The 12,216-nt window shown below is 41.8% G+C and overlaps 1 protein-coding gene across 5 annotated transcripts in view; it reads right to left on the reverse strand.

Annotated features, from left to right (window-relative positions):
• Positions 1-4,653: 4,653 nt before the first annotated feature.
• TAF1A (TATA-box binding protein associated factor, RNA polymerase I subunit A) overlaps positions 4,654-12,216 on the reverse strand; it is a 48,816-nt gene continuing 41,253 nt past the window's right edge. For all 5 annotated transcript variants that reach the window (XM_081904201.1, XM_081904198.1, XM_081904200.1 and 2 more), the window contains 2 exons: positions 6,687-6,847; positions 4,654-5,003 (listed from right to left, as the gene is read on the reverse strand). In XM_081904201.1, coding sequence (XP_081760327.1) covers positions 4,888-5,003; positions 6,687-6,847 — 277 coding nt within the window. In that variant the 3' untranslated portion in view covers positions 4,654-4,887. The remainder of the gene's footprint in view (positions 5,004-6,686; positions 6,848-12,216) is intronic.

Below are 12,216 nucleotides of genomic sequence, written 5' to 3' on the forward strand. Positions count from 1 at the left end.
ATAGAAGGAGGCAGATGCCACACAGTAACATACACTGTGTGTGTGTGTGTGTGTGTGTGTGTGTGTGTGTGTGTGAGAGAGAGAGAGAGAGAGAGAGAGAGAGAGAGAGAGAGAGAGAGAGCGCGCGCGCTTAAAGCATAAATTACAGCTGCTGCAAGCATTCTATACTATCTGGTCAACAGTTATAGAAAATAATCATTTTTTCCTATTCACAAAGCTCAGGAATCCAAAACTCAGCAAATACTGTAGCTGGAAAAGAAGATGAATCATTTCTGTCCGTTACATTCCCACTCTCGTGTACTTGAAATTAATCAAACTGAGATCACATTCATGTGAAACATGAAACATGAAATTTATAACGGTCAGAGACCAGCTTGAGATCACATTCTAAAGAAATTATATAGGATTTTCCCTTTGCCAAATTACAAGCATGTGGATTTTTTAAAAAAAGGGTTTTGTTAATCAATCGTTAATATGCTTCCCACCACAAAAGCCTTGGCTTGTTTGATACGTTCGTCCTGGCAATGATATTTTTCAATGTCAATATTACAATGGACATCCTTTTTACAAACTGGAAACGAGCATATTAAATGATTTATTAGATGCTACTTAGTAAATCCTACATTTTGACCAGTGGCGTAGCGTGGGGGGTGCGGGGGGGCCGGCCGCACCAGGCGCAACATCTGGGGGTTAGGGTTAGGGGCGCAAATCCACGGGTTAGGGAGCGCAAATCCATGGGTTAGGGGGTGCAAATTACTTGCCTTGCCCTGGGTGCTGACAACCCACACTACGCCACTGATTTTGACTTATTTATTTTTTGCCACCTTGGCACATATGTATACACACACACACACACACAGAGAGAGAGAGAGAGAGAGAGAGAGAGAGAGAGAGAGAGAGAATTTTTGTACCCTCCCCAAGCACTACTTATTACCCTAATTACATTCAGTGTTCAGAAATGAATTCATAGACTCATAGAACTGTAGAGTTGGAAGGGACCATCAGGATCATCTAGTCCAACCCCCTGCAATGCAGGAATCTTTTTTGCCCAACGTGGGGCTCAAACCCACAACCCTGAGATTAAGAGTCTCATGCTCTATCAACTGAGCTATCCCAGCTCATAGCCCCATATTGAACATGGGTTGGTCCTGTAAAGATTTATGCCTAATTTGCTCTTACTGGTTTTGTTCACTTTGACTAACAAGACTTTTAAGACTCTGAACATGAAGCTGCTGATAATCAAAAATGATCAGTTGCCAGAAAAACATGGCCAGGTTTGTTGCTTCAGGGGCAATCTAGTTTGAGTTGCTTCTACCCACCCTCCTTCCCTTCCTGACCTTTAAAAAAAATTAAAAGCTGTACATTTTGGGAGAACAGTGTTTGTGTTGGACTCCGCCGTCAGATCTGAGCTCTGGCTCCTGGCTGTACCCCTTTACCTGCTCTGAGCCCCACCCAAAAGACTAACCAAGGTAAGCGTTGGCATCTGTGCAGATATAAGGGTTAATGCTGGAAAGCTCTAGTAAATATGAACAAAAGTAAAATTTGCTTCTCTGCTCAGAGGCTTTCAGATTTAAAACTAGTACTTTTGGTTACACTTCCACACACAGGTACAGCGCTTCCTTCATAGGTTGACAACATGCACCTTTAAGAATGCTAGCTTTGCCTGCCAAATTGCAAAAGGCCACCGTGACCCCTGCAAAAATGTGGTGAATGCTATTTCAAAAACAAAAAGCATATCAACGGGTGGCAGACTTGCAAAAGATCTGCGATTAGTGAAAACATCACCTAGGAAGCCTGGGAACAACTTTTACAATGCGGGTTTATCCAGTGCTGCAGATGAAAAAATACTGTCTTTTATTCTACCCAAATGAACACAAGGTGCTGACTTTTACCAATTTTGTCCATCTGGTCCACTATACTCTATCTGACTGGCATCAGAATGGATCTCAAGGGTCATCTAGTCTAACTGCCTGCAATGCAGGAATCTCAAGTAAGCATCCATGACAGGTGGCTATCCAACCTCTGCTTAGAAACATCCAATGAAAGAAAGTCCACCACCTTCTGAGGGAGTTCTTTCCAGTGTTGAACAACTTTTACTACCAGAAAGTTCTGGTGTTTAGGCAGAATCTCCTTTCTTGTAAATTGAATCCATTGGTTCTGGTCTTCTTCTCCAGAGCAGGAGAAAACAAGCTTCCTCCATCTTCCTTTGAGATGTGGGTGGGTGGGTTTCACATCCCTTGTTTCCTGAGCACCTTTTAACACGAGATGCCAGGGATATATCTAGAACACAGAATGTTCCCTTATACCAACTCAGATCATTGGTCCATCTAGCTCAGTATGTTGACTGACAACAGATCTTCTGGGCTTCAGACAGTGGACATCCCCAGACGTATCTGCAGTTTCTCCATCACTGATTTAGATGAAGAATAGGTTATGCACAAATGACAATAGTAGTATTATGTAATTCAGTTCCCATTGTTGTAACTTGATGAAGTCAATAATATACTGCGTTTGTCATTTAAGTGATACCATTTAAAAGCACATTCCAGTTCCACGCTGCTTCTTTGACCTCCTCCAATGCATGGCGTTGTTGCTGTATTCCACCAATACAAAATGTACTTTGCACCACTTGTAGCAGTTCTCTCACTTATGTCCACTCTATTAAACATTTGTTTCCATGTATTTGCAGGGAAGTTATCAAGGGACATTCACAGAACCATAACCACTGGGGGGGATGGCTAGCTGGGGTTTTGGCCCCGGGTGATGAAGCCTCCAGGGGGCACCATTGAGGTTCCCAGCCTCCCAGCAAATGCACAAGGGGGGGGGGTGTCAAACTGTGTCTTTGACCCAGATAAAATAAAGCCTAGTTTCACCCCTGGACATTCATCCTGATTGGTTTGCACAGGAGTTATACATTGTTCTGTCAATTGTTCTTTATCCCATACTTTTATTTCCCCATCACTTTGCTAACCACAAAAGGTGTGTTTTTAAAGTGGATCTGTTGCACCAGAGCACTGTAATCCACTTTAAATGCACAAACCTGAATTTCCAGTTGAATCCTTCCTGCAAAGTAGTGACAGTCTGAAGGCAACCGGAGTCTAGACATTCTCTGCAGGGTGCCTCCGCAAGCCACTCTCCCAAGTCAGACTTCTGATGAAGTCACAATTCAAGACTGTGCCAAAGTGATGACCATGACCGGCAGGAAGGTGCGTGGGGGGTGGAGAGAGATTAATTAATCCATTCACAAGCTCCATCCTAAAGAAAGCATTTCATATGTTTGAATGCCGCAGTGCAGCACAAGCAAAGAAATAGTTCTACTGGGTACAACATTCAGATTCCTGGGATTCTTAAGTTTTCTTTTGTTTTGAAAAAGAACATGTTTCTAGCCCTTATGGTATGAACTTTTGGACTGAAAGGATGCCTCGGATACCTCCGAGAAGCCGCTGGTCTTGCAGAATGCAATGTCTAGTAGGCAGATGGCAATGCATTGGATTACCCAAGTTAGTTGTGCATATTTGCTAAATGTTCATAATGTACACAAAAGTTGCTAAATGGACACAGCAGAATTTCTTGGGGTTACCCTGGGTTTCCCTGACTTGCCTAATGTACGTGTAGCTCAACCATGCATAGTGACTTGAGGTCTGAACATCTTGCTACCTACCGAGTTACCAGACACAGTGTACCAGCTGCTGTCTCCATTTTTGTTACCCAAGGAGGGCAGAAGTGCCTGCAAGTCAATTGGCACCAGAAAGCCTCTACCTCTCTCAAAAATGTGTTTAAATGTGCAAAGTGCATGCGCACCGACCATAGCTGTCAACTTACAGATTTGAAAATAAGGGACCAGCAGCCAAAATAAGGGACCTGCAGCCTCACCTGTTCCAGGCACTCCAGTCTTCCTGTCCTCCTGCAGTCTGGTCAAATTCATGCTGGTAGCTTCGAGAACACTTTGTAACCAGAGGTTCAACTGAATAGAATCTGAATCACATGCACCACAAGGCCTATGCAGCCTCGACTTAAGATGGCTCCCCGGCCTGGCTTTGCACTGCAAAGTTTGCAGCAGCACGTGCAACAAAACGGTGTCCAGCATTCAAAACCTCCCTCAGCTTGCATTAACTAGCCACACACAAGGCATGCAAGCTCCACCCCCCCAGTCGTTCTTAGACTTCTTATTGGGTGAGCAACACAGCCAAGCAACACAGACGAAGCCTCCCTCCTCCCTGGCCGGCAGAGAGGGAGGGAGAGGAGCTACTTCCTTTGAAATTTAAGGGACATCATTTAAGGGAAATTTAAGGGACATCCATCAATAAGGGACAGCAGCAGGACATGGCGCTGGAATAAGGGACTGTCCCTTCAAATAAGGGACACTTGACAGCTATGGCACAGACAGGTTCTTAAAGACATGTGTTAACAACAGTGCATAGAATGGGCTGGTATGGGCCTCTTCTTTTAATTCCATGATGGGTGACTAGAAGAATTTCTAAGGGCAAACAATTCTACACTATTGTTATAGGATGCAAGGCAAGCTGTAGTCACAGCCTGTCTATATTATATATTGCCTGCTATAGATACACATACACACACACACACACAAGCACCATCAATTCAAGAACATATTTCAAAGGTTTTTATATGGAGACTTTGAAAGATAAATGATAAAATGTGTTTCCTGTGAAGTTTTATTTTAGCAATGACTCAAAGCCGAATTCCTTTGGAAAGATTTATTATAAAACTGGAACTTCATTTTTTAAAAAAATGGTTGTCAATTATCTACAAGGTTTTTTCATTGCAGGGGAGATCTGTATGCAGAGCAAAACATGTACAATCGGAGGAGGGGTATAATTCCAAAAAGAAAAGAAAAGGGATTTCGCCTCTAAAAACAATCAAATATCAGACAATCTTCAAACTGACCCAGCTGTGTTTTTTCACAAATGTCTTCAACGGTTTGAACTTTTTCTTATTGGCTTCGCAACCTTGTCGCATGACGTATCTAAAATATTTGCAATCTAGACACACAGAAAAGTGAAAATAGCATTAGAATGCATGAATGGGATAAGACTAACTGGACACAATCAGACCCTTAAGAACATGTTGTGATTATGACATGGAGCTTCTGAAAGGATGGAGAGGGAGAAGAATAAAAAAATCCCACTGAGCATCCTCAAACCTCAGTACACAAGTGTCAAAATCTCAATGTATAGAAAAAATATGGGTAAATTATTTCTTCAGTATTGTTATAATGTGGAGCAAATAATCCAGCGACATTAGCCTACATCTGGAAGTCACTTTGCTTAATGAGAAGGTCCCAATGCAGAAGCCTGATGAGGTTTGAAAGTCATTTTCTTAAAAAAATTATCTAGACCATTATTACAAGAGCTTTGAAGGTACTGTATAGAGTTTAAGATACTGACAAACAGCACTATTAATCTACAGACCATGTGCTCATCTCTCATGTTAGATGTTTCCATGAGGGGGCCTGATGGCTGCTGGGTTGTTGTTTTTTAATACATTTTTATTAGTTTTTAACATATTAATTAACATTCATACCACAGAACTTCACATTTTATACAATATTTTTCGGACTTCCGTCAACACCTCTGATGAATTTCTCTTAACAGTTATTATGCATTTCATAATTTCATATTACCTTTAATTATATTTAACTAATAATTTCCCTCATTGTCTTTTTTGCAATATTTCTAATAATTCACCTTACAAAACTTCTTGCAAACCTACTAGCATAATCTGTCGATCACAATTACTTTTCAAATAGTCTGTAAATTTACCCCAGTCTTCTGAGAATCTCTGATCCCGCAGGTTTTGAATCCAGCGATTTGCAATATTGTACTTGCACAATAACGTTGTGTTTCAGTTGGTGCAACCTGCCCTGGGACCCCAAAGTAGTGGGTCTGATGGCTGCTGGGTTTTGTACATGCAAAAGAAAATGCATCATCTTGCTTTTTTTGGGCTCAACTAATGAGTAACTAGCAGTATGCATGGTATTCCCATCAGCAGCTAGAATTGCCTCTCCTCTCCATTGAAGGAGAAAATAACACATGTAAGAAGTAATACGAGGTTCATTAACTTCCCACATTTTGTATGGTCTTTCAAATTTCCTTCCTACAAAAGGGAGGAAGTAAATCCCACTGTAATAACTGATGCTTCAACTAGGCTAAAGGTGGAATGCTCTCTTGGGGCATCTACAGAGTTCCACCTCTCTTTCTTTCCTCGCATCACTCCTCAAAATTGATCTCTTCTTTGAAGCTTTTGGCTAAACTCCACAGTCCAAGCTGAAAGAAAGCCTAAGAACTTTTAACAACAGTTGCCTCTTCCTTTTGTCGTTTCTGCTTGGAGAACTTTAGATGCTAACTGCCTTGGTGCGAAAACCAATCACTTTTGCTTATGTTACTTGATAAAGTTCTATGCACCAAATGGCAGTGTGGAGCAATAGATTTAGTGTTAGACTAGAAGCTGGGAGACCAGTGTTTAAATCCTCCTTCAGTGGGCAACCTTGGGCCAGCCATATTTCTCAGTCTGACCCATCTCACAGGGCTGGTGCAAGGATAAAGGTGGTCGCAGTTAAAGGCAGAAGATACAAGATAAAGCTTTATGCAATATACGCTTTGCCAGGATTCTAATTATTGTATGTATACAGGAGACAGAACATATATTGCGAGGGAGGCAGTTACCTTTTCCCATCAGCATTCCAGCCACCAGTACTTTTTCACAAGCAAGACATTCATCTTCCTGCCAATTCCTTTTTGCCAAATAAAGGCTGAAATGCAAGGCTGGCCACCAGTCCTTTCGAGATGCCCACTTGTTTTTGAGCCAGTGAAGCTGTTTGTCAGAGCTGGGGGTAGGGAGGGGGAGGGGGAGAGAGGGAGAGAGAAGAGAGTGTATCTCAGTCAGATCCATGCTGAATGCTGATAGATTTTTGTACTTATTATTATTATTATTATCCTGCCATTATTTTATTTTATTATTATTATTATTATTATTATTATTATTATTATTATCCCGCCCTCCCCAGCCGGAGCCAGGCTCAGGGCAGCTAACAACAGAAAAAATAACACAGTTTACATAAAATCATAATCAATTAATTGAAATACATTCTAAAATCAATTCATTCTAAAATCAATTCAGAGTCAAATTAATGGCAACCATTGGGCTAGAGTTCTATGAGGGTTACAGAAGGAGGGGGTCAGACTGTGCCAGAACACAACTAAGCTAGGCTAGGATGTGTGTATTACTTATGCTTGGCTCTACCAAGCTCTGTGCACAGGCAATCTCATCATGGTCCAAACTTCCCTTTTTCGTTTGGAGTTTTAGGCTAGAAGGAGCCAGTGTAGTACTCTCCAGATGTTGTGGACGGCTGCTCCCATCGTCTCCAACTACTATAGTTTGCCACGTTGGCTATCCCTATTTCAGGGGCATGGAAGATTACTTATGGTTATTTAACTCAGTGATTTAAAAGGGTGCATTACTAATATTAAAATGCAACCTCTTGTTTTTGGCTGAGCCCTTGCAGTGAAAACATGTTCAGTTTCCAGTTAATGTCCTAAATTCAAGAAGAAAAACATGCAACCTGCTCTGCACATTTTTGATATAAATTGGTGCCGCATGGAGTGGGGTGGAAAAAAAGATAAGCTACTTTTTGTAGGCTAGTATCTTTCATGAATGCAGGGCTGTATAATAAATTATTATTATTATTATTACTATTATTTGTATCCCGCCCTCCCCTGCCAGAGCTGGGCTCAGAGCGGCTAACATCATATAAAACACAATATACATAAAAATAAACAAACAATTAAAATGCATCCCAAAATTAATTCAAATAAATTAAAATTAGACTGGACAAATGGCCATCCTCAAGTTAAAATTGAAAGCGGTTAATACGCATCAGGACCAATTATTTCCACTGATATTATGAGCGGGCTGGGAAACCTCCTTCGTACTTGTTCATACAAAGAGAAAATGAGTCAGACTGAACCCGGCCAAAGGCCTGGTGGAACAGTTCTGTCTTGCAGACCCTGCAAAAAGATGTCAACTCTCGCAGGGCCCTAGTTTCTTGTGAGAGAGCATTCCACCAGGCCGGGGCCACGGCCGAAAAGGCCCTGGCTCTGGTCGAGGCCAGTCTAATCTCCCTGGGGCTCAGGATACTCAGGGTTTTGTTATTTGTAGATTGTAAGGTCTACATACCAGGAGAGGCGGTCCTGTAGGTACGAGAGTCCTAGGCCATATAGGGCTTTAAAGGTTAAAAGGTTTAGACTTCCGGAGGCGGCGCAAAACGGCAATGGCGGTCCTCTTTACTCAGTGAAGAGGGGCTCCGCGAAAAAGGGTCGTCCGCTACGGCGAAGCGGAGACCCATTCAGATAAACCGCAGGCAGAGCGAGCCTGTGGCCGTGGGACTCGGCGGGTGCCAGAAGCCCCCCCAGAAGCGAGGAAGGGACCTCGTAAGAGGCTCCGGATCGTGAACGGGGGAGCGGCGCTGTGAGTTCATCGCTCTTTTCGCGGAAGTGAAGCCGCGCTGCTGTTGCTGATGAGCGCCGACCTTTCTTCTTGAAAAACATCGAAATTGGCTGCAATCTACCCGTGAGTAAGGGGTACCAAAGAACTGATTAAGGATTAATTTAAATTTGTCTATTTCGGCTGAAAACGGGAGGCGAGTAACAGGAAGTCCGCCTTCCGGTCCTGCTAATCAGAGCAAAGCAAAAGAACCCGATGCGGGCTGAAGCGCTAAAAAGAGACTTTGAAAGAAGTAAGAAGGGGCATTAATAGACTGTGTGTTTCTAGAAATTGAAAGGAGTGAAGAAGTAAATTTTTTGGTTCATTGTGTTAGAGAATCCTCCTCCTACTGTGAAGAGATGTGGAATTGAAGGGGATAACCGAGTTATTGGACTGCCAGTGTTGTAAAGGAGTACTGTCAGGCTGCTGAAACTTTTTTCTTAACATAAACTGTTGCATTGATGGATACACTATCGCTTTAATACTGTCATTGAAACCTCTCCGTTACCTTGTGGCACTAATTTGAAACAGAACTTTCTGAAAGCCTCCTTTCTGAACTTGGGGACTTCAGCTGAAATAGGAGCTTTGATGGTGGAAAAGAAACTTTCTTTCCTATGAAAACCCCCCCTAGTGGATTTGCGGAGGCATTGAGGTCTGGGAACTGTATCCTATTGGGATTTTTTGTGGTTTAATTGTTTATACTCTGGGCTTGCCTTTCTCATGGATTGAAAGACTATTTGACCTTGAACAGCAGCTGGGGAATGAGTGGCCCAGCGAAAACAAGAGCAGCTAAAGCTAAGGAAGCTTTAGCTGAGGAAGCTAAAGAAAAGAAAAAAGATAAGAGAGCTGGGCAGCTTGTCCAAACAACCTTGATTCATCATCGTAGATCCTCGGTGCCAACTGTGCTGACGGCGCAGGAGGAAGAAGTTGAAACGCCTGCTACAGAAGAAATGGCAGCTGGAGGAACTGATCCAGTCTTGAAACAAATTTTGGAACAACTGGCACTTCTGAATAAGAAGGTGGACGATCAGTCATCTAAAATTGATAGAGCTACATCTACTATCAGCAAGTTAACAGATCAGGTTTCGCAGCACACTCAGGCTATTGAGAAACTGCAAGGAGCTACGGCGGAGAACTACAAACTAGCTGCGGAAGCCAATCAAAAAGCTGAGCAAGCGTGCAAGAAGGTGGAAGAGATCAAAGGGGAAGTAAGACCTTTGAAAAGACAGGTAGGAGAACAGCAAGCCTACCTGTCAATGGTGGAACTGAAAAGTAAGGAATGTAATCTTAGGCTGAGGGCTGTCCCAGAGTTGGAACAGGGCAACCTAGAGAAATTCTTGACGGAGTTGTTTTCTAAATTTTGGGGGGTTGAAGAAGATAAAGATTTCAGGATTGTGACGGCCTTCAGACTGGGAAGATCGGTTAAGAAAGATAAGTCCAGAGACTGTTTGGTTTGTTTGAGAACAAGAGAGGAAAGAGACAAGATATTAGGCCAACATTTTAAAAAATCCCTGGAAGTTGAAGGCAAAAGGGCAGAAATTTATAGAGACATTCCTAAATATTTGTTGGACCTTAGAGCCACATACACAGACTTGGCCAAATTGTTAAGATACAACGCAATCCCTTATAGGTGGGAATTTCCTCAAGGTCTGTCATTCACCTATAGAGGAAAGAAGGTAAGAATTAAAACACCAGAAGACCACCAGAAGTTCCTACACGACAACGAGGAGGACCTCCAAAAGAGAGCTGCAGATTCCTGGCCTCCACCACCGGGATTACCACCAGGATCCATACCATCTGGAGGCGGCCCGGCACCACAGCTTCCGGAAAAGGACGACAAATTAGATACCCAACTGTGATACCCAAGAAGTAGGCCGGGATGTCTCTACAGCTTCTTAGTTGGAATATAAATGGCGGGAATTCTCCAGAAAAACGCAGAAAAGTATTTCATATTTTGAAAAAAGAACAATTGGACATTATTTGCCTGCAAGAAACGCATGTGACAAGACTCCACAGAAAAGTGTTAATCAATAAAAGGTTAGGCCAAGAATTTATTTCATCGGATAAAGTTAAGAAAAGAGGAGTGGTGATTTATGCAAAGGAGAACTTGTCCCCAAAATTTGTATTTAAAGATGAACAGGGCAGAATTTTGGCAATTGAAATCCAGACACAAGGAGAAAAGTTTTTAATTCTAGGAATCTACGCCCCAAATGATGGAAAATCGGAATTTTTTAAGAAGCTGCACGAGATTATGCTGGACTATTTGGACTATAACAACATTATCATGTTGGGAGATATGAACGGTGTCGCCTCAGTGAATATGGATAAGTCACAAAGTGCTAATATAACGAAAGATGGCAGACTACCAAAAACCTTTTTTGAAATGACTGACAATTTGGATTTGATTGACATATGGAGGATCAAGAACCCTCTAGGGAAAGAAGGAACTTTTTTTCTGAGGCCCATATGACATGGACGCGAATCGACCAAATATGGATAACTAGAGGGCTGGCACCTAAGACCAGAAAAGTGGAAATCTGCCCAAAAACCTGCTCCGACCACAACGCCTTGAGAATGGAATTGAGACTAAATACAACCGGATCGTTCAGATGGAGAATGAATGACGCTTTGTTAAGAGATCAGGAGATTGTTAAGAAGGCCCAAAAAGTTTTAAAGGACTATTTTGAAATAAACTTAAAGACAAATGTGGAAAAAAGAATAATCTGGGACGCAAGCAAAGCAGTTATAAGAGGGTTTCTAATACAACAGAACACGATTAAAAAAAGACTCTGGAATGAAAAGAAGGAGAAGATCTTGGAGAAAATAAGAGAAGGAGAGAGAAAACTGAGATCCAGGCCTAAATCAAAGGAAGTATTGAGAGAAGTGAAGTTTTTCCAGGCACAATATTCGAAACTGATAAATCAAGAGGTGGAATGGAAAATTAAACAAATGAAACAAAGATCCTTTGAATCTGCTAACAAATGTGGAAAATTGTTGGCTTGGCAGTTGAAAAAGAGACAAAAACTTAACACAGTTACAAATCTAGAGATTGAAGGGAGAATGGTTCAGAAACCCGACGAAATTAGAAAGTCCTTCCAGAGATATTTCAAAGAACTTTATTCTCAAAGGCCACAAAAAAGCTCAGAGGTGGACCAATTTGTTATAACTAATGGATTACAAAAAATACCCCAAGAAATGAGAGCAATCCTGAACTGTAATATTACAACTCAAGAAATTGAATGCGCCATTCAGAACCTTCAACTGGGCAAATCTCCGGGACCTGATGGGCTTACTTCCAAATATTATAAGGTACTGAAGGATTCATTGATACAACCATTGCTGGAAGTTTGCAACCAGATTATGGAGGGGAGGAAGGCACCGGAAACGTGGAAAGAAGCTTTCATCACGTTGATCCCAAAACTAGAATCTGAAAAAACTCAACTTAAAAACTACCGTCCTATCTCACTCCTAAATGTGGATTACAAAATTTTTGCAGACATTTTGGCAAGTAGGTTTAAGAAAGTCTTAAATGAAGTGATTCATAAGGACCAAGCAGGCTTTCTCCCTGGTAGGCATTTATTTGACAACACAAGAAACATCATTGACATTTTGGAGTTTTTACAGATTAATTCAAACACAAGAGCGGTGTTGATTTTTATTGATGCGGAGAAGGCCTTTGACAACATTTCTTGGCTGTTTATGAAGAAAAATTTG

This window comes from Podarcis melisellensis, assembly GCF_964234715.1.
Source record: "Podarcis melisellensis genome assembly, chromosome: 3".
NCBI classification, from domain to species: domain Eukaryota; kingdom Metazoa; phylum Chordata; class Lepidosauria; order Squamata; family Lacertidae; genus Podarcis; species Podarcis melisellensis.